Genomic DNA, 23,383 nt, shown 5'->3' with positions numbered 1-23,383 from the left:
TGTTTCCCCTCACTGGCCCAAGGAAGGGCAATGAAGCTGTGAGGGATCTGAGGCACAAGTCTTACAGGGAGAGACTGAGGGAACTGGGATTGTTCAGTCTGGAGAAGAGGCTCAGGGGAGATCTTATCACTCTCTTCAACTTCCCGAAAAGGAGGATGTGTCGAGGTGGGACTGTCCCTTCTCCCAAGTAACAATGATAGGAAGAGAGGGAATGGCCCTAAGATGCACCAAAGGAGGTTCAATTTGGATATTAGCAGAAGTCTTCTTCTCAAAAGAGCGGTGAGGTACTGGAACAGGCCGCCCAGGGAAGTGGTAGAATCTCCATCCCTGGAGTTGTTGAAGAAAAGGGCAGATGTGGCACTGAGAGACATGGTTAGTGGGCATGGTGGGGGTGGGTCAACAGCTGGACTAGATGATCTTAGTGGTCTCCTCCCACTTTAACAATTCTGTGATTTCAAGAAACTGTAAGGAGCAGCTCAAAAACTGACACGCGTTCTCTGCTTCCAAAGAAGTCAAACTCTCTGGCAGCTCCTAGGCACATCCACCCCATGTCCCACATTCCTGCAGGAGGAGAAAATACCCTTGTACAGCACTGACCCTGGCAGGTTCCTCTTAGAGCAGGGCTGGATTTGGTCATTGTTAAACACTTGAACCAATGAATTCCTCCAGATAGAAAGCTCTTCTACTTTACTATCTGCTGCAGTGCAAAATATGATTTAATCTATGCTACTGGTAATGATTTTTGCTAGAAGGTACTGTCTTCCACACACACTTTTCCTCAGGATCAGAAATTAAATCCTATGGACCCTTGGGATTGCTTGCCTGGAAGTCTGCCAGACAAGTGCTTTCCTACAATTATACACTGTGGTGTCAGTGCGTGGGTTCAGCCACCGCTTAACAAATTTACTAGATAAACCTCTGTGATTCATACCAACAGTGCTCAAGTGGCTAACTGCCATGTACTGGCAGGGAGCTGACTAATGTTACTCGAACAATGAAAGAACTCACTTGAATAATGAATTGGGTTTTGGCAAATCGATGCAGAGATGACTGACAGTCTGTGTCTCTGCTCCAAAACAAGAGCTGAGCAACAGCAAAAGGGTGCCACAGGCAGCCAACAGCTTGGTACAGGAGGGTTGTACAACTACAGGTGCACCTATTCTTAACAGAAATGAGCATATCCTGCTCTCTCCATTTAGTACAATTAAAAGAGCAGGGCAGGGTCTCAAGAGGATCTCACTCACACTTTCCTTCATCAGCTGTCCCTGAACAGTAACAACTTGGGGTCAAAGCTACAGCAATCGCATCTGTTTTCTTTCCTAATGTGCAAATCACCATCACGGGTACTTTTAAGATGAAAACAAGAAGTCAGCATTTCAAGCCATGAAATTAGCAACTTAGTTTTGGAAAGCACAGTCTAGAAATTACTCCAATAGCTGGCAGGAAGAACCAATTTTATAGACCAGGTATCCTGTACAACTTCAGTAGCAAATTCTGCTCATACATAAAACCCACTTGGGTTAACAAATCTGTCTTTGCAATGATTTAAATCCAGTCAGTGGAGAACAATAACTTCCTCCAAACCACTTCCCCATAAATTTGAAAGCAAAGAGAAGCCAAAACAAGGTATGCATGCAAGACATTTAACTACCTCCCTAAAGCAAGAACAACAAAGCACCATTCTTGAACTATTCTGGAGACGGAAGAATGATTAAGAGCTTCTTCTGGGATGTCCACACTCTGAGAAACAGTGAAGTATTCAGTATTCATCAATGCTTTTGCTTTGGATATCATTCCAAACTTCCCTCGCAGCAGGAATAATCACAGCACTTCTATCACTAAAGAGTGGAACATACCAAACTTCTGCTGGTGCTGAGATGAAATATGCAATCAGTTGGGCAATTCATCTGGACAAATAAAGCCATGTAAGGGCCATATTTCTGGGGCTACGCTGACTGTGCAATCTGCACAGTGTTGTTTAGAGCTATTTCACTGCAGCGTTGCATGTGGTCACAGCCAAGCTGATTGCTCCAGGTTACACAAGAACTGCACAGAAGAGTAACAGAGACCTTTGTAGATGCAACCTGGAAATCTGGTCACTTTTCTCCTACTGTAAGCACAAGAGGGAAGAATGCATACAGCTGTACACAGAGCCCTATAGCTTTAATATTCAATGGACTACAAATAAAAAGTTTCTTTTTGGCTTTTTCCATAATACTGTGGGGTTTTTTTGTGAAAGGCACAAAACCAGTTAGTTTTGCATCTACATCTGTGGCTGTGCTACAGAAGCCCAGAGCTTGCCTGCGGACAGAGCTAAAGCAAAGTGCAACAGAAGAGACTGAGTTCACTGCTAAAGATGCAAGTATGAGCTGACAGAAGCCAACGGGAGCTTTGCAAGAAAGGTCCTTCCAGAATGATAAATGATTCCTGGTCCATTCAAAGGATCTGATGGATGTACTTATCTCTTCTGTTCTGCGCAGCAGAGGGGATGAAATGACCTATATCAACACAAAGGGAGCTACATGAGTCAGGTTCTCAATGCATATTCAGCAACTCTAAGCAACTGATGCAGAATAGGTATTTAAACAGTAAACCTTGGAAGAATCTGGCAGCCTCTTCACAGGATGCTTTATGTTTGCTATTTTTAGCTTTTCAAAGTGTCAAAAAGCAGCAGAAAAAAAATAATGCTGTATAGCCTTACACACCAAGAAACAGCAAGTGGGGTGAGAAGAACTCTGAAGCAAGCTTCACCAAATGAGGCTATGTTATTCAAAGCCCTTCTTTCCTGTAAGACACAAGGTGATGTATCACAGTCTAAATATCCCACTTAGTTCTGTCCTCAATGAACAAGCGAGTGGCAAAACACTGATAAAACAGAAAACCACCCACATACATCTGGGTTTCCACCATCACCATCCCACATCACAAAATGCTTTATCAGCAGCTACAGAACCTTATTTTGGCCCTTCTGAGCAAGCATCCCAGTGTGCAGTCCTGCCCACCAGAAGGATTTACAAATCGCTCCAGAACCTCCTCCAACATCCCGATAATTTTGCTGGCGTGAATAAGAAACTTCTGGCATGCAAAACAAGCCACTGCCAGCAGACAACTCAGCGAAGAATTTCTTTCATATCTGAAGTTTGCATGAGTAGGCAGCTGGGACTGTGATAAATTACTATCTCTGATTCCAGCACTAAGTATAGGACATCTATTTGGCAGAGCCTGTTAGGAAAGATGCTGCCAATATCAACTACTGGTATTAGCAAACTTCTTCAGGAAAGCTACCAATGGTGTTCACAGTCTGCTTACAACAGGAGTTAGTACAGGGACCAGCATTTTTCCATTGATTGAATGTTAATTGAATTCTGCACTGTTTCCAAAGAAAAATGGAAACATTTTGTTTTGAAAGCAACTCAAATTAATCATTTTCAGTTCTTATTTACTCTTATTCTTGAGGCCAAAACCTCTTCCCAGTAAACCTGGACACATTGCCTGAGAAACAGCATTTTCCATCAGTTATTTACTGCGCTTTTCTGCCCTGTTTTGATGTTATATTGCCATGTTTTCAGCACCTAGCACTACAGAGCCTGTTTACACAATCCTGCACATCTGACTTCTCTGAACAAATATTCCAAGGACGAAGCCCTTGCCTGGTATCTATTTGGAAACTGACTTATTTTCTAACCAGTATTCAACCAATCAAGCAGTTCCTTTAGAACACAGGAGCAGTCATCATAGTGGAATGTATTAACTGAAAATCTCCAAATCTTCACTGACGTGGTTATAAAAGATTCAACCATTTGATCACCAAACCTAGCCTAGTGGGAGGTGTCTGTGCCCATTGCAAGCAGTTGTAACTACGGGATCTTTAAGGTCCCTTCCCAACCAAATTGTTCTGCGATCCAGATTCTATTCTACACCTTTGGCACGTGCTTCAGAGATGAAAAAAACAACCAAATGCACAACCCAGAAAGAATAAATACAAAGCAGGTTACAAGCTCCATTTAATTTGATTTACTGAGGCCATGTAATTATTTTGTCATTACTATAACCATTATTATTATCTATTATGTTACTATGATTCTCACCTCACCCTAAATCATTTACCACTGCTACAGGGACACTCCTCTTAAGGGCAACAGAAGTCCCTCCGAAAGCCAAGGAAAGTAATTATTACTGCATTTAAAATGGCCTAAATGCACTGTATTATCCAAAGCCCCAGTCCTCTGTGAATACCACCAAGCAGCTTCAACAAACAGCTAATCAGCACCTATAGATTTTCCACAGCCCAGCTGCAATGGCTCATTAATGATCTAGCTTGGGGATTTGTTTTTTATGGACTTTGTAATGTTTTGAAGCACGTCAAGCCATCATTTGAAGATTCTGTCGAGAATAAATTTAATTGCACCACACTGCAACCAGAGTCCTAAAATCACAACCTTGTTTTTAAATAAGCATTTCAAAATATCCAAATAAATAGCTTTAATCTTCTGAAGATCTAGGAAGACTTTAGCTAGAAAACTTCCTTTTTAAAGTTCACTACATCTCTGAGATGAGCTCAAAGTGTTAGCAGAGATAATTATCAGAGAGATTATGCAGATCTTATTTTCAAAAGGTTTTGTTTGTTCTTTTGTTACATAATTGCTTAGTGTTCATTTGGAACTTAGAAAATAGAAAGCATCAGTGAAATATGAAGCATTATTTATTTAACAGAAAAATAATTTTGCCAAACAGCATTAACATTTTCAGCATCCTTTGCTGTATTTTTAAATGTCTTGTTAATCTGGAGAGCTGCTCAGTCATATAACTTTGGCAGCATTGCAAATGGGAAATGTGCTTTACCACTATTGTTTCTGAAGTATTTCAGAAGAGAAACAGCAGGAAGCAAAGGTGCACTGTGGTGTTTTGTGAGCTCTTTCATTTCTAGCCTTGCTGGTGATGAAGGTCATCACACTCATGAGATTGTTGTAAGTCAACTTGTTGGCCTCGTAAGTCAAGTCACTGCAACAGATCACCATGGAATCACTAAATGGTTAGAGAACTGGATAAACTCACTTCAAGTGTTTCTAAGCCTGCCCAAATCTACAAGCAAAACTCAATCAGGCTGTGTGGATTAGAATATACAATCCAACTTTTGACCAAATTTCAGCCAAGATCTTTTAAATGTGATAGAAACCATCTTTAAATTATAAAGGACATTAATTCAATACATAATTATCAATGGACACACTTATATACTTACTATACTTATTCTTGCAAACAAGTTAAAAAGCTACAGCAACTACATAGTTTTGATTTAAAAAGCTACATCAACTACATAGTTTTAATTTATATTTGCAATTATAAATTCAAGTTCATAAAATGATTATTTACAGGGACTTCAGTTTCTCTATGGTGTCAAAAAGCTTACTGCAAATATTCTGTGCAATCATCTCACTGCTTATGCAACCACCTTTGGCTTAAACAGAGTAAAAGCAAATTCTACTTACAGCCAACCATCATCATGGCCACTGAAAAAATCTTCTCCCCATCAGTGGTTGGTGCTATGTTTCCAAATCCTATCGTTGTAAGGCTTGTCATGGTAAAGTAGAGAGAGGATATGTACAAGGAGTCTTTACTGGGTCCTCCTTCCCACTGCCCTGAGCCAGTGGTGTTGTATCGATATGGTGTCCCAATACTCAGTGCCAACTGGTAGAGCCAGCTATCTGTTTTGATTGTGTTAGTGACTTCGTCTATAACTTCATAGTCCCCGATGCTGTACCATATGCAGGCTAGCCAGTGAGCCACCAGTCCAAACACACACACCAGCAGTACCAGTACAGCAGCACCATATTCCAAATAATGGTCCAACTTTCTGGCAACTCGACCAAGTCGGAGAAGACGCACCACTTTTAGAGAACTGAAGAGGCTACTGATCCCCTAGAAAAGAAAAAAGATGATTATTTAGTTCAAACTTATTTCAAAGTAACAAAAGAATCCTGTGAAATCCAAAGTGAGAAATGGCATGCTTGTTAAACACAGAAGAATGTGACATTTTGCCAGCTTGAAGTAAACGGCACATTTTGCTTTGACCTCCAAAGTCAAACATGGTGGAGAAGCAATCAGATTGAAGTACATCATTCAAGGGGGCTTTCCTCCAAACTTCTCAGAAAACAACAGCAATATATTAAAACCAAGGAAGGAGGATTGCCACTCTGACCAAAGTGGTGGTCCATCTGCTTCAACAGCCTGCAGCTTTACTAGATGCACAAGAGAAACATCAGAAAGTAACCTCAAATACTTTTAAAACTAATACAGAAACCCGCCCATTGCTCTGGCATCCACGAGACAGTAGCTGGCTAACTGCCTTTGGTCCAACACTCTCCACCTTCATTACAGCTAATATAGCTGCCAATTTTGCTATTCATAAATACTGACTGAACACAGACCTAACAACTGTGTGGGCGCATCACCTCTCCGAAGTGAGCGCAATACAGAGTACAGGCAAGAAAGCTGCATGCCTTTGCACATAGGGTTAATTTCTTTGCATATCAACAGATATTGTAGATACCTTCCTAAAGCAAGCATTTGAGTAGTTTTTTTATCAGGCAAGATAAATGAAGTGCAAATAAGTGGAAGCACAGATATTTATGGAACAGCAGCACAGGGACAATCAAAAAGTTGATGGAAACCTCTGAGAGGGAACAACAAGAAATGCGTTTGCCCTTCTACGTACACACACAGTTGGCAATGTATTTTAACAGAGTTTATAGATGCAGAAAGAAGAAAAACATGTTCCCGATCTATTGCAATCTCATGAAATGCCTAACTTATGCATTAAATTAATTAGTGATTTAAAATAGAAGCTTTGCAAAAGAAGGTTTCTAATATAAAACATTAAATTAAATGTCTCCAGATTCTGAAAGTAGAAATTAAGACATAGAAAGCAATGAGGCAAACATTCCTAGTTACTGTGCCAAGATTAAATTGCCCTTTTCTATGCATCATTATCAAATCAGTCTAGTCAAAACACTGGCTAATTATATTATCCAACAGTAAAAAACTTCACTTTCTGGAGTTTTCCATACGAGAGAGAATCTTCCCCCTTTTGCACCTCTGTTTCTTTGCACAATTAACGTTTGAAGGGTGAAATGCAACTGATATTTCTAGATGTAATCTGTTCAACAAAGTTCCTGTATGCTTTTCAAATCCTGTTGGAATTTGTTTCAGATCCCCAAATCCTTAATAAATTGAAGTTCTTTATTTGCATTCAAGCTCACATGATGACTAATATCACAGAGGGAAGTGGAATTTTCCCATTTTGACTGCTGTATTTTGCATTTACGCAAGATACAGGTCTAGTTTATCACTCTTACTTTCATCTAAACATCTACCTACTTAATTGGTTTGGGATATACATCTGTGAGCCACTCTGCATGCCCAACTTGTGCAGTAATCTGGGAAGTTCCTCAAAGAGTTCGTTATGCAATGGATTGCTTTCAGTGGACTACTATATGAGTCAGAAACACTATCACAGAACCACAGTATCTAAAGTTAAAAAAGAAAAAAAACAAAAAGAGATATACATTATTTCCCTTTCACTGTTCATTACCAGGAGTATAAGCTAAGGAGCTGGGGATCTGAAATCTGAACTTAAAATCCCTTTTTTGCACCCAGTAGTTTACATTTGTCCCAGCAACAAGGCTTACACTGCACTTACTACTGTACAATCCAAATCTAAGTCAGTCCCTGACCAGAGGGCCATCCTCCATCTATATTACATCTTCTTTCCCTAAGTTACGTGGGCCATTTTGCAGTAGTACAAATATAACAATACAGCGTTCATGTCAGAGCCTGGAAGAAAGTCTGTGCTGCAACATTTTTTTTCCTAAGCACAGCTAACAATCACGTATAAAACAAAGAGAAATGTTTTGTTTCAGCTGACGTTCAAATGCATTCTTTCCAAAAAGTGACTGAATCTTACTCAAAAGTTCTATAAGTCTTCAAGTCTGCTCAGTCTAACACACTGCTCTATGGAAAAATAATCAGATATATTTACTGAGAAGTCACATCTCACGTCTAATCTTGCAAAATATAGAGACAATGTCAGGAGCTTTAGAAGCGCATTCCATAAAACACTACCTAGGAAAGAGCAATTTGACACACACTTAAATGAACACATGACCTACTGCACTATTAAGCGCTGGGTACTTAAAGGTGGTAAGAGGAACCTTTATACCTAAACTACCTCTCGACAATATTGGCTCAAGTCTTAATATATAAAGCTCTGCCCAAGATTCAGCTGCACTCTCTTTGCTGGAAATTATACTAAAAACTGCCTTGAATCAAGCCTGAGCTATTACAAATTTTGATGTTTTTAATTCAGCTGATTACTTGCTGCCTTTTATTTCATTTTTCTTTTAACTGCATTTTGACTCCATAGCAAATGCTTCAAAACCCTCCCTATCAAAGAGTGAGCACCTGCTTTAACCTAAGTAACCTCAGCACTCATGGAACAGAGAGGTGATTAGAAACCTTAAATGGAACACAAAATGCAGTTTGGTGCTAGCATCATTTAAGTAATGCATGCTTTTGATACTGAAAATCCTGCCTTCTGGGAGGGGTGTGTGCTGTTCTATTGCCATGTTTGGTTATGTGGGGGCAATCATCTGTTGCTCTGTGTTTCTTTGATGGCAAATATCTCATGGTATAAACTATCTAATCCTGTCCTTAGAGGTTCTGGCCAACGTTTATGACGATGTCTTTATCAGAAGAGGACATTCATTCAGATTGCTCTTCTTCATCATCTCAGTCACAAAAATCTTTTAACAGGAAAACCCCCACTCCAGAACTGCATTCAGTTTTTCAAGTTCAGAACCTGAAGTTCCACACCAAATCAACTTCGGAGTGTGAGTCATACACCACTGCAACTGCAGAGAATTTCCCCATGACTTCTGAGGCCACTCGATCAGGAGAGGACATGCAGCAGACACGAACCAGAGGTTTTTGCACTGCCATTTCTATTTCGTGAACGGTAGAAGCCACCACCACGGAGGAAGCTGACAACGTCAAATTTATCCAGAAGGACATTTCTGGGGAAAGGATGTTCAACTTCAGAATTAAATTAGATCCACTCATGAATAAACAAAGCCCAAGTTTATTGACTTAAGCATCTCGCAAAATCTGTTTTCTCAATTTTTCTTACATGCTGAGAAAATGAATTCAGTTTGATAGCGGGGGCACAAGTGACGAAATCGCTATCTGAAATGCAGAGGGGACCACTCCTTCCTGTTAAAAGCTATCTGAACCTTCCCGTTTCAGATCCTAAATGCTGCCACATTATCAAACTTCAGTTTTCAATGAGAAAAGAAGCCTCTAAGCTGCATGTCTGCTTCTGGCTAAATTCTTCTGACCAAAGGCTGAGCAAGAGCTTTTTTGCAATTGCAATACAGCCAGTGGGAACAGACCTCTGGACCCTGAGCAAGAAGAGGGAGCTAAGCTCTCCCACATGTAATGAATCCCTGATAAGCCATGCAGCAGGAAGAATGAAGCTTTCAAAGTCACATTACACAGGGGTCAAGGGTCAGACATGCAAGAGGATAAAGGGAACATTGTCACCAAAGGAAAATGCAGGTTAACAAGTGAAGGAAATCATTCAAGTTAGTGTTAGCACCAGAGATGTCCTATCCTCAGCTGAAAAATACAAGAGGATGGTCTGCTGTACACGAAAGGAGCAATTCTAAGAATAGGAGAGCTGCATCTTTGTAAAACACATAAAAGATTTAATCAGCTGGTTACTTGCTGATCTAATAAGTCTTTTCTGCAGTAGGAAATTACTGCATAAATGTTTAAAAATGTAAAATAAAGGCATAAGCAGCCATTTTCTACCATCTAAATTCACTAAAATCTGCTCAAACCTCAAAATTAAATCCCAGTACATACAGTGAAATAGCACATTCGTGCATTATTTCCTTTCTCTGTTAGGGAACGATGTGTTTTTAACTCTGGGCACTTTTCTGATTAGATTTCACTCCATGATTTTTTGTTTATACGTTGTTAGCTGCGGGCACATACGCAACAGCAACAACAACAAAAAAAGAAAAAAGGAAAAAAAAAGAGAAAGAAACATGCAAATTAAATGTGTTCCAACACTGATATCCTCCTGGCTCTGAAAATGGAGATCGGTACTGCATCATTTAACAGACAGTACTGCCTTCAGATGAGGCTAGAGGAAGACAAGGAAAACTTTTCTCTACGTCTCGATGTTCAGCACGTGGTGATTTTGAAGAATTTATGGAGTCACCAAGAACCAGAACCGAGGACCTTTCTACGAACCATTTTAGGGTATCTCACCGCAGTCAAGAAAGTGATCACAGCACACGTGGACCTTCTTAAACTAAATTTTAGCTAATAAACTTAGAGTTGCTAGATCCAAAGCAATGACAGCAACCTGCATTCAGCAAGCCTAACCCAGGATTCTGCAGCCCAGGACGAGCTCTTTATCTCCATGCAAGAGCAAAGTGGTTTCATGCAGGCTCAGATGAGGCACACAAGCCCCAGTTACACCGTGACTGAGTTCTAAGCAGTCTCCTGGAGTGGGGTTCAGCTCCCACAGTGCTGCAGCCTTACAGCAAGCCACCTAGTCTATGTGAATTACCCAGTTTTCCTCCCTGGTGCATGAAGAGAGGAACACGTCAGGAGAGTTTTTCATCCAGCCCTTCTCAGGCAGCAGTGGGATGAATCACCTCCTGGAGCTGTCTCTCCCCCCTCACTGAATGCAAAGAGGCTGAAGCCTATCGCTTACACAGCTTACAGAAGGGAAATTAAACCCATCCTTAGAAATCTGGATAGCCCAGATTTGAGCATCATCCAAACCTGTATTATGTTATTACAGAGACAGATATTACAGAGCACTGTCTCACAATGTGACTTAACTTTCTCAATATGAGCTTGGAGAATAAATGCTATTAATAACAGTAGGACAAGATTTTCTGCAGATGCAATAGCATGCTTGTTTCTTCACTGAACAGCCCATTACTCCACAGAAAGTGATGCTACACTACATTTCATTCTGATAGGAATTTGCAGAAGTCCCCACTGACTCGAAAAAGGAATTGAACTGGTTCACAAAAAAATGAACAATCACAAAGTAAACTGGACTAGAGTTCTTGATTTCAAAAGTGCAACATTGGATAAATTATGAATGGTATTATACTGAGTTACAGACAGTAACAAGGGAAGGCACAGAGAGGGTGGTGACACACTGGAACAGGTGCCCAAGGAGGCTGTGGATGCTCCATCCCTGAAGGCATTCAGGGCCAGGCTGGATGTGGCTCAGGGCAGCCTGGTCTGGTGGTTGGTGACCCTGCACATAGCAGGGAGGTTGAAATGGGATGGCCGTTGTGGTCCTTTTCAACCCAGGCCGTTCTATGATTCCATGATGGTTCTATGAAGGCAATTGGAGGGGGAGAGATGGGAGTCGAACACTTGACAGCAGAGGATGCCTGCACTGTCCTTACTTCAAAACGTACCAAAGGTACCAAAAATATCCAGAGGTTGTGTCTCAAAACAGGAGCAATGCTTGTAAAGCCCAACATTGGTTCTAAACAGAAATCATCATCCCAAAGAAGGAAACAGAAATAGAGAATGGACGTATGAAACAAAACAAAAAAAAGGGCTCAAGAAAAAAATTACAGCTCAGAAGGCAAAAGAGTAAGTAAATAAATAGGTATAAAGTGAGAACTGCCAAATGTCAGGTCAGACATTTCCTTGCAACAAACGCTAAAACAAATACCCAGAAATTCTTCACACACATAAATGGAGGGAAGAAAAGAAAAACAACAACCAGGCTGCAGTGATGTAAAAATAATCCAGACCCAGGCTGAAAATTAAATTAGGTTGTAGCTTTAGTTTTCAAGGATGATGTAAATGTTTTTCAGAAAACTTAATGCATCAAGAGGGAAACAAGCAGATATACGACCTGAACAAATGTTAAGGGAAAGAGTAATTAGAAACATTTAGATAAATCAAAACGCAATCAATACGGCAGCATGGGTTTGCTACGCTTAGGTTAGCTGGGGTCTTGCCAAGATTTTCTGACAGCCCCTCTCTGATAACAAACCTCTTTAGCTGAAAATGATGGAGAATAAGAAATATTTGGGTACACTAATAAAACACATGGTGACTCACAGCAATCAGTGGGTTGCGCTCATAGAAAAGGTTAATAGAGCTCCAGGATGCACCAGGTGAATGCTGCCAAGGGCAAGAGGGAAAGCCAAGCCCCATTCCCAAGGAGGTGATGGACTCCTGCAGCTCAGCTCTAAATAGATGTATTCAAACACAATGCTGTGCAGGAAAAAGAAATCCTAAAGCCTTCTTCATAAAAAAAGGTTTCCAGACAAGATCAGCTGGCTTAGACTACGTAAAGGAAAATCAATGTGTGTGGGGCGGGGGTGACTGTTCTTTCTAAGCACATCAAGGAGATAAACACAAGGGAGGAAGAAGAAATATTTAAAGTAACCAGGAAGGCTGGCAGAGGGACAACCAAGCAGACTGCAAATTAAGACAGATTTGCAGACACCATGAATTGAGGTGGATTTTGATCAGTTTATCACAAGGATGATAGGATGAACCTGCCCACTAAAGACATGAGTCAGTGACTCAAATGGTCCTTCTATTTTTTCCCTTATATATTATTTTTCCTGCTTTTGTTCTTACTCTTTAAGAAGCTGAAGTGAGGTAAATACATACAGACTCAAGTGCAGGCTGCATCTCATCTCAGCCTAAACTACACTGTGGAGGGGTCCATGTCTTAACTGGTCATACTTATATTAGTGAGAAACGAGCATCTGGGAACAGAGTGACTCCTCAGATAAAGGAACAATTGGGGACAGGGTGACTCCTCAGACCTGTTTCAGAGATACACTGTTAGAACACTGTTCAGCCTGGAGAATAGAAGGCTTCAGGGAGACCTCACAACAGCCTTTCAGTATCTAAAGGGGTGCTATGAGAAAAGAAAGGGACAGCCTCTTTAGCAGGGTCTGTTTTGACAGGACAAGGGAAATGTTTTCAAACTAAAAGAGGGAAAATTTAGATGGCATATAAGGAAGAAGGTTTTTAAATTAAGGCAATGGCACAGGTCGCCCAGATAGGTGGTGGATGCCCCACCCCTGGAGACATCCAAGGTCAGGCTGGATGGGGCTATGAGCTCCTGATGGAGCTGTAGGTGTCTCTGCTTATTGCAGGGGAGTTGGACCAATAATTGCGCTCACTCAAATCAATCACTTAATTGATTCTATAAAATCAAGGTGCAGCTTAAGCTTGGATAATCCTCACTGAGCACTTGTTACATGTTGGCTCACAATGGAAAAAGACCAAGTGCCTACAGATTTTTGAGAACACTTGAAGTGGTGAACACTTGTCAATGCCAGCAAATGAATCTGCAGGCCCATCTCCAGCAGGTATTCTTCTGTATAGCACAGGAGGACCATCCAGAAGGACAGACAGGCTGCTTGAAATTCAAATTCAACTAGCAAATCACTCCCAAAAGAAATTTTCAAGCTGAGCTACTTAAATAGAGCTTAGCTCTAAAATCTCTGGTTAGCTCCTTAATGCGTCTTTGCTGGAGCTAATGTTGAAATAAATCTTCCAACATATCTCAGAAACCATTTATTTTAGGTAATCAATTAGAGCAATAAAGTTGCATACATACAAATCAAAATGCTGGAATGAGAAAAATAAAAAAGCAACTTTTCTGATTTATCACCACTTTAAGAACTGAAATCATGGTTGGATTCAATTACATAAATCTACACTGGAATAAGGGACATTGCTTCTGCACAAGCTATCTCAATCCTGGGTCCAGGCTGAGCCCATTTAATGTCTGGTCCTGCATCTCTGATAGCAGTGAAAGTAATGAATGTAGTGAGCACAAAATCAAGTCCTTACAGCAAAATGAAAGAAAGTACATTTTCTCGTGCGGTCCCTGAAAGCATCTCAGAATTTACTGCTCAGGGCCTTTCTTTCACTCCATGAAGATGGAGAGCTTTTCTGTTGACTTCCAAATATTTACTTTAGATTCCACTTGAGATGTATGAGGACTTTTGTAATGTTTGTTAGTACAGCAGAGTGCCCAACTGGGCAATGATATCATAAAAAATGGTGATACGATTAAAATATAACAATTAATTTTCACTTATTTAGAGAAGGCAGATGGAGGCCAAAAGGAAGGGAGAAGAAGGGGAGTCCCAGCAGTCAGGAGAGCTACTGAATTTAGTTGATAGCTCAGTGCCAACAAGAAACCAAAAATTTCCTATCCCAAATATTGGAGGGAAAAGAGAAGAAATATCAGGAGAGAGTAACATGAGCTGCAATGTTTCTGCAAGTATTTCTGAAGCTACATGTAGCCCTAATGCCAAGGGCTCTGTGTAACACCCACCCATGCTTCAGGATTCAGCAAAATAAAGACTTGCACCAGGTTACAAGGCTCTCTATCTATAGGAAAATGTGGCTAATTAAACCACCAGCCATACAGTTAGTTTCTCCTAAGGGATGGGATCCATTCCGTGCATAGCAACTGCCTGCAAACCCAAAGGCTGAGACTCCTTTCCTTCCACTCGTGGCTGTGCACCGCAAGCTCAATAATGAGGATTTGTGCTATTCCCATCAGCATTACTTAATTCAGTACCTGACTGGATTACTTAATTTGCCTCATCTCCCCCATAAACACCTCCTCCTCTGCAAGAGACAGCACCCACAGGATGCAAAGCTTTCCTTGAAAGTACTCCCCATACAACTTGCCCTAATTAGATTCTTCATTACTTTGTATGGCTCTGACTAACGATTCGAGTTAAAGTGCTTGTACCCAACATCTGCTTCCCAGCATCATACACACCATGCCTTCAGCATCAACTGAGTTTCAGGCACTTCCTATCACAAATTTTCCCACACATCATAATGACATCTATGCAGCTCCAGTTTGGAATCTGCAGAAACATCCCAAAACTGCCATCCTCTTACAGCAGTTACAAAGTTGGTCATTAAAGAGTGGCAGACAGAACTGTAGCTCAAAAAAAAAAAAAAGCTTAGAACAACTGCTGCAATTCTGCATCTAAGTAATGGGGCAAATATAGTTAAACATCTATATCAAGTCATCCGTGGTTGGCTACACTTATATTTGGACATCTTTACCAAGCCACTATGTTATTATATTACATTTTTCTGCACACTGCAGCAGGATGACAGCGTTCTTCATATTTAATTGCCTTCCCACTGCATTACAAAGGGGAAAATGCCAAGTCCCAGGCTTAGCATGTCTGTCACTGTGTTGCTAGGAGTTTTCAACACAGTTTAACAGTTGGCTGCATCAGGGATTTAGTTCTGGGAATTATTTTGTCAGATATTATTTCAGGGCCAAAGCTACACTCTTGAAATGTGTCAATTTATCCCCACCTTCATCACACCACTCAGCCCACCACTGGGGTCCATGAAGCCTTCTTCAAGCAGCTTTGGAAAAGAGAATGTTTGCAGTAAAACACTGCAGACGTGGGCACGGTGAAGCCAGTTGTACCAGCCTGTATTTGCATTCAGTTTGCACACATTGCTGTTTTTGCTAACAGCGGTGATGCAAAGAAGATTCTGCCATCGCTGAAATAGATCGATAACAGTAATTAAAAGTAGATTATACTTACAAGGATTCCATGCCTTACTATGTCCTGCACAGATCACTGAATTTTAAAGGCCACTGGGTCACGCAGTCCTACATTATTAAACAACAGACATAGAATTTCAGTGCTTTATCTCATTTAAATGTCTGCTTCCACTTTCAGCCAGTGCCTCATAAAAATTTTTGCAGAAAAGATGGTCTTTTATACAACTCATCTGAAAACCACCTATTTGGCTATCCCAGCATCCCACTCCACTTTCCGCAGTTCTTGCCATATCATTCTAGAGCCACGCCTTTGGCAGAGGTGAGCTAAAACTTCTAGTTTTCTTTCATTACAAACATGAAACTAGGTGAAAATTGCCAGGAAAAATACACCAAACACATCAAGGATGCACCGGGATTTTCCAAACATCCAAATGGGTACTTTAGGGATGTAGATTCCATGTCTACAAAAGCTGATCCACCCACCTAGTCTTGAGGCTTTTGTCTATACCAAATTTCAGAAGCTCAAATGCAGCTTTCAGCAGCAGCATGATGGAGAGCTCTTATCTGCGTGTGGGCACCTGGGGTGCTTCCAGCTGAAGGGCATTCTTCCACTTGCAAGGCTCCAAACATCTCTAAAATACACCATGTTCCTTTGAAAATAAACCTGCTCCCAAAAGGAACTAAAGCGTGGCTTGACCGTATCTGAATAAGCAAAAGGACCAGTGTCATTGGGCACACTGTAAAGCCATCTGCTGCAAATTCAGCCCATCCTGAACCTGATCCAGTATTGACTCTGATAAATACCGTGTCTTGTATTAGGGTTAATGGTTGCCCACGTTTTAACCAACCTCTTGGCAGCCCAGTGACAAGGGTACATAATAATCTCTCTCAGATAGGCAGATCACACAAAAAGGATGAGCCTCAAGCTAACAAAATCCTCTAGCTTCAGAAGTAGGGACTGATGCTTTTAGAAATACATGTGACTGTATATATACTAATGAAAAAACTGTTACATTCATTATTACTCAGAGGAAACAAATAGCATAGTTTCATTTGATATATATGCCCAAGACTCCATGCAATTGGATTAGACTTCAAATTTCTACAAGCTTTTAATCAGCCTACTAACAACAGAAATTATATATGACCAAAATCTTTGGATCTAAACATCACTCTTTCTTTCAACAAGAACAACAAAAATACAGCCCAGTTTCAGGGGTTCTGAGTTCATACATCCCATTCTGGTTTACACCTAGAAAAATAGCTGGGTTCCTCAGCGTGTTTAGTACTGTTCCTTCTTACGCTTCTACATATGAACGATTTTCTGTATGGCTTTGCTTTAGGCAGAGTGTATTTCAGTGCAAGTAATATTTCCCAATTAGAAAAGATGCCATGCATGAGATTTCTGGGACAATCTCATCCTACCAATTTTCTTAAATAAGGTAAGTACCCCACTAAGGATGCCACTTTGCTCTCTCTCAGCTTATTTTTCTCCAACCAATTTTACCCTGTTTTTCTACCTTCTCAATACCATTTAGCCACTTAATTCCTCATCCATCACATCAATTTAGATCACTCTAAGCTGTGCAAGGTATCTCTCTCTCACTACCTTGCCTTTTCCCTTCATTGTCATAAATCCCTGAGAGCAGAATGCAGCAGCCTGGCTCCAGGAATGGGAACCTACACCCCTAAATCTGCATCAAATCAACTTAATTCCACCAATTCTCAATTTGTGTGTTATAATCCTTTGCATCACATCCACCTACTGAAGCTCTATGTCCACTCAACAACAAACCAATTTTGATTTACAGTCATGCTTTTTCAGGTTGGAATATCACAAGACTGCACCTTTGGCATAGAGTTTGTGATGGAAATGGCACTGTTTCTACCCTGGCCTAGGTTGACTGTATTTTGGTGAGGTACTGGAACAGGCTGCCCAGGGAGATGATACAGTCACTATCGCTGAACATTTTCAAAAACATGTAGATATCACACTAAGGGACGTGGTCTGGAGCAGTCACAGGCATAGGCTGATGGCTGGAGTAGACGATCTTATTGGTCTTTCCAACCTTAATGATTCTATCTGGAGAATTCCAGTCCTCATCAGGGAGACTTACATTACCATTACTGGTTGGACTGGATGATCTTAGAGGTCTTTTCTAACCTTGGTGATTCTATGATTTTTCATATTTCTTTGGTGAAGCTTTCTATTCCTTTCCTTAATTCTAACTGCATAAAACAGCATCAAGTGCATACGACGTTTTGTACAATGACTCAGTCTCTGCATGAGAAACTTCCAAGCACCTATAAGAGCACAGGCTAGCAAACACATACCCTGAAGTAGATGGCACTGAACTGGCAGCTTATATTTGATTATGCTTGGGCTAAAACCAAATCCACATGCACTAAACGCAGAGCCACAAACCTCAACCTCCTTGCCATATCCTTCCTTATGCATCCCACACCTGCTCATGGGGAGGAGAAGAAGCTGCCTGCATTAGACTCCCCCCCAACCTACAGAATCTTTTAATAACTAATAAAAGCACTTTTGACATCTTATGTGAAAAACAGCAGTGGCTGGAGGTGGGACACACAAGGGGAGCAAATCTGGAAAGGCATCTTTCACTCTGTTGGCTTTTAGGGCAATTCACTCTGATCTGTGACCACATCAAGAATCCAAAGAGCAACAGCATCTTTACCACTAAGCTTCGATTTTCTATCAGCTTCTCCGGAAATGCAACAACCACAGACTATAATGTTAAATTCCCTTATCTAACACACAGCATTAAGATAAAGAGCAAAAATCTACCAGAATCAAGAGCTAAAAGAGCTTCTCTCTCTTCCACTCGCCTTAAGGAAGAAACGCTCGCTTTCTAATGAGAAACACTCTCCTTTCAATCAATTGGGATATTTCTTCCAAATTAAGGCTATCGATTTGCTTATTTTTTGAAATGGTGTTCAAGCGCATTGCTGCTACAGGGCAAAGAATTTAAGTCCTAAGGAAGGAAACATTTAAAACAAACTTTAAAGGTGAAATGAATATAAAGTGCATAATAACTAGAGCCATGCAGAGCACACCAACCGGCTTAAAGGACACACATATCACAACTGAAGACATATGATCAGAGAAAAGGGGAAATACAGACCCAGGGAGGAAGACTGCCTGTTTACATACCTGTTTTCAAAACCACTTCCATTCTTTTCAGGTGACAGAGAAAACATGGGTTGAAAGGGGTTAGAAATTAAGTATAGGAGTAGTTGCACTCCAGGGTCTGCTGGAAGCCCAGCGCTGTAATGCATTTCACAGGACAGAAATGCTGCCATTGGTTCTCTTGTTAAAAAGGAGCTGGTACTGCATTTGTCTGAAGGTAAATCACATCATGAACTGCAGTGATCCTAGAGGTGATACCTTCTTATTGTTACTACATTTTGGTTAAAGTTTGCCACTCTAAGCGTGCCTCACTTATAAAGCACTTTGCCAACAATTCTTTGCTGTCATAAGCACTGCAGATGGTTTACCTCCCCTGTATACATTACAGAAAGAGCTTAAGCTCTTAAGTTGTTTAAATCTGTACGGCTTGGGCACAGAAATTCTCTGTTTGTTTTACATATTAAAACGTGAAAATCTGAAAGCAACACTGAATTTTTATAAAAATCCAACTCCTCTTTTCTGAAACTGTTATGGCAAAAAGCTGTATATTTACAACCTTGATAATGCCACCTCCTTACACAGCCTGACTGTACAACCTGATTCCAGACGGGCAGCCTTCATACGATCTTGAATTTAAGCTCTAAGTATTATCACTTCTGTCATATTCTCTATAAATAAAATGGAACAATGTCAGAAGAAGGTACTCAGCACAGAGACAGGGATGGAATTTTAAGGGCTCTACAAAAGCCTGCATTAAACAATACAAACTCAGATTTCATAAAGCGAGGACACGTAACTGCAGATTTTTTGTAAGAATTGAAAAAAAACAAAGTGCTCTAAGAAAAAACTGTTAAAATGTTTTTTAAAAAAACAAGCAAAGCCTTTTTCATCTGTTTATGGTCCGAAAGATAAAAGGCTCTAGAGAAAAACTAAAACACATCCTAATGCCATTATAGTTGCATTTTAATAATGAATTTTCTCTGCATTGACTTCTGCCTGTATTATTTGTCCTAGTTATTCCTTGTTTTCTTTGTTATCTTAGGCTTCAAGCTTGACTTACTAAATGTTAATAAATTCAGCAGTTAAAAAGTGTTAATTCAGTGTCCCTTTAAGATATGTATGTTCTCTCTCCTCAAACAGTTTCTACAATTCCAGCACTAACTTAAGAACTTTTCTCAAAAACTGGAGATAAACCTCCTTCTCAATCAGTCCTTGAGAAACACAACACAAGAAAAAGAAACTTACAGCACTGTCTGCAGGATTTTAAAAGCGCTCACTCAGAGGCATTTGCTCCTTTTGTAAGTCAGTGGCCAATTTGCCACTAGCTTCAGCCACAGCAGAAACAGGATTTTGATTATTTATATAAAGCTGCATCAGGCTGTCCTGCAATGGATTAGGAACACATAAAGGCAATCTCTGGGTCTGAGCTGAAATGGGAGGCCATGGTGGAGGGACATCCTGACTGGTGCAGCCTACTAGGAAGCAGATGTGAGACAATGCTGTTGGATGAAACAAAACTGAAAAGCATGTTCACTAATGTTCATGTCTCCAGGCACCAGTGAAATCCTAAGATCTCTCTTCTTCTCAGAGATAGAATCTAACACAGATACAGCCCAGCAGCCAAATGCCACCCCTGCACGTTTGCACAGGCCGACTGTCTCCTGTTATTGCTGCCAGATTCAGGGGAGCACACCCCTAAATTAATTCCTAATTAAAACACTTATTTCGAGGTGGACTATGACAGCTTACCTCATCCACATTCTCAAAGGCATTGATGATGTCATACGGTAAACAGGACAGAAGATCAATCACAAACCACGTCTTCAGGTAGTTCATCCTTATGAGCTTGGGATCAGATATAACCTCTCCACCAGGGCCAACAAAGGTTGTATGAAAGTTCAAAACAATGTCAACCAGAAAAATAACGTCCACGACACTGTCCAGCACAAGCCAGGCAATGTTGTTCTGCTTCGTCTTGAAGGAGACATTATATGGAACCATAATTGCTGTGTAGAAGGTTAGAATTAGGATGACCCAGTCCCAAGTGGTCTTAAAAGCACAATAATGTAATATAATGTGCGGTGGAGTCTTTGGAGCTTCTTGCTTGTACTGAGGAAGAATATCAGATCCCAGCTGGAGAACCTGTAAGAGAAAAAAAAAACAACGTTACTGTTTTCAATTAACATGAACCAATTAGGGGTTTCACAGATTTCTGTAAGGAGTAGCACAAAGACAGGACTTTATTCATTGGACGTTCCAAGACAACCCACAGTTTCTACATTATTTGTTTAGCCAGCCAGCACGTTGGTGCATAAGTCACATAAGAAAGAGCAGAGAGAGCTATAAGGAGAGCACATGAGGATCACCTTGCATAAAGGCAGGTCTCTGCGGATGTACTCAAGGGAAACCATGCCTATAGTAAGGGCAGAAAGGCTCCATGCCAACAGGTCATGGGTACCACTGCACGGGCTCATGCCCTGCAGTTACCAATGTGAAGTATTCATTCACATTTGGAAGTTTAACAAGATTAATCCTTCATGTTTGATCTCTATTTTAAACGACTGTTTAGCCACAGCAATGCCCTATCTAGCCAGACATCAGCCTTGCTGGCTGCCCTAACCCCATAGCAATACCATGCCTCCTGTCTATTTTCTTCAAAAAGTTGTTATTGAGCTTGTAAAGACAACACCAGTGGGTTCTCTTTTATTTCTTGTAATTACTTTTCTTTTTTTTTCTATGTGACTATAACCACCTCTATGCTCATTTCTGCAAATTGTGGAACTGGAAACACTGCAAAGAAACCAAGCCAAACTCAGTCAAGACATTCTTCCCAGCTGATCTAATTACCTCTTATCTCAGTCCAACACAAAGGAACACGCAGCATGGTAATATACTGTGCTGACAACTGAAAGATTCATGTGTATTTTGGAACTAATCACACCTTTCTGCTTTGGGGGGGGTCTCAGGTATGTATAGGATAAAATAAGTAATCTCAGCAATTTTAAACTCATTTCAGCTCTGTGACTACCCCACACTAATGCACCATGTTTGCAGGACAGTTGGATTGCAAATAGCAGCCTCACACGTGTAAAAGCAATCAAATGCAGAATGGGTGCTCAGTGAAGGGGAATCATTAGATTCCCCTTTGAAAACGAAAAAAAAATTGTTACTGAGATCAGCAAAAATTAACTTGTTCTTACACTAGCGACCCATTCGTTTTCTATAGAATTAGCCTAAATTGAACAAATCTATCTTGTGGTCAGAAAACCACCAGAAACAATACATGGGAAGCAGCAAGAGTGCAGCAGAGATCTCCAACAGACCACAACTGCCCCTGTGCCATCAGCTCTGGTGTAACACAAAGCCATGTGCTGAGCTCCAGCCAACCAACAACACAGGCCAAGCAGCACAGATCTGGAGGGGCTCACCACGGACCCTTACAGTCACCAAGCCCCTGCAGAGACCCACAAACATATCAGCCTCCAGGTGCTCCTTCCCAGTGCCCAAGTCAAGACTCACATGCAGCACTCCTGTATCTAACCAGCAGGCACGGGGAACTCACTCCTGGATCCATGCATCCTTTCTGGGGCAAAAGCAATGCATTCCCCGACCCTCCTCAACCAGTGTTCTTTACTTTGCCCATGAAACCTTCTTCAGTACCAAAATGCCAAAACACCATTTTGGCTTTGACTCAAACTGAAGATTATCTCCAGTTATATCCTCTTTCTGGCCCCACCTGTGGACAAGACAGTTTAACACTTCACTATCATAATACATCAGGATGGGGACTTCTTTCCATGGTTTCTCCAGATCTGTTTGTTCCGTGTCTCATTCAGTGAGGCAGGAGTTGGAAACAGTAACTCACTATAAATGAAGTAATTATTTTCCTTGGGCTCAAGATGAATGCGATGAACATATGCTTGATAGTTCCCAATGCCTCTGGTGGCAGAGTGCTTAGGAGATCCCATGGTACAATAAAGGCATAATTATTATTCTTAGCATAATATCATGCTGATTTTGACATAGTGTGTGGGTGGCAAGTGGCTGAGGAGACCAGTGAACTATAATGATTATTTATTTCATGCTGTGTCAATTTTTAATTATAATCCACTAAAGAATATACAGCATCTTGTTAGTCAACTCCATTCATCACAGACTCTGAATGGCTCTTGCTTACAACTAACTAACATGACTGATAATGGGCAAAGCTGGTAAGGTGGGCAGTACCTTCTGCCAGGGATGAGCTGTGAGGAAAATGCACCTCCTCAGATACAGAAGCATAGAAAACGGTGCCTGGATGGCAGTGGCACCCTCTACCTGGGAAAAACAACCCACTCTGCATTCCTGGCACACTTTGTCTCTAAAGCATTCTGCAGCTGCAAAATCTTTGAAGAGAGAAGACTGTACACTCCCCCCAAACCTATTCCCACATACAACCTTCACCTTCAGTTGAGCTTTTCCTGTTGCCTGTCCTAAATCCCCTGTTGCAACTCAGTTCAATTAGTTTTTCCTCTAGCTACAGTGGGCATGGTGAACCATTTCCTCTTTTCTTTCATGCAACTGCTTTAGACACGTTTGAACATAGCTACCGTATCTTCTCCACT

At 40.9% G+C, this 23,383-nt stretch overlaps 1 protein-coding gene across 1 annotated transcript in view; it reads right to left on the bottom strand.

The window, feature by feature from the left end:
• KCNH5 (potassium voltage-gated channel subfamily H member 5) overlaps nt 1-23,383 on the bottom strand; it is a 155,049-nt gene that overhangs the window by 93,265 nt on the left and 38,401 nt on the right. The window contains exons 6-7 of the mRNA XM_421414.7: nt 20,529-20,921; nt 5,490-5,919 (exon numbers count right to left, since the gene is read on the bottom strand). Of these exons, the coding sequence (XP_421414.3) occupies nt 5,490-5,919; nt 20,529-20,921 (823 nt within the window). The remainder of the gene's footprint in view (nt 1-5,489; nt 5,920-20,528; nt 20,922-23,383) is intronic.

The sequence above is a fragment of the Gallus gallus genome, chromosome 5 (assembly GCF_016699485.2).
Source record: "Gallus gallus isolate bGalGal1 chromosome 5, bGalGal1.mat.broiler.GRCg7b, whole genome shotgun sequence".
Classification (NCBI taxonomy): Eukaryota; Metazoa; Chordata; class Aves; order Galliformes; family Phasianidae; genus Gallus; species Gallus gallus.
The sequence above is the reverse complement of the archived record's forward strand: the minus strand, read 5'-3'. Positions and strand labels throughout refer to the sequence as shown.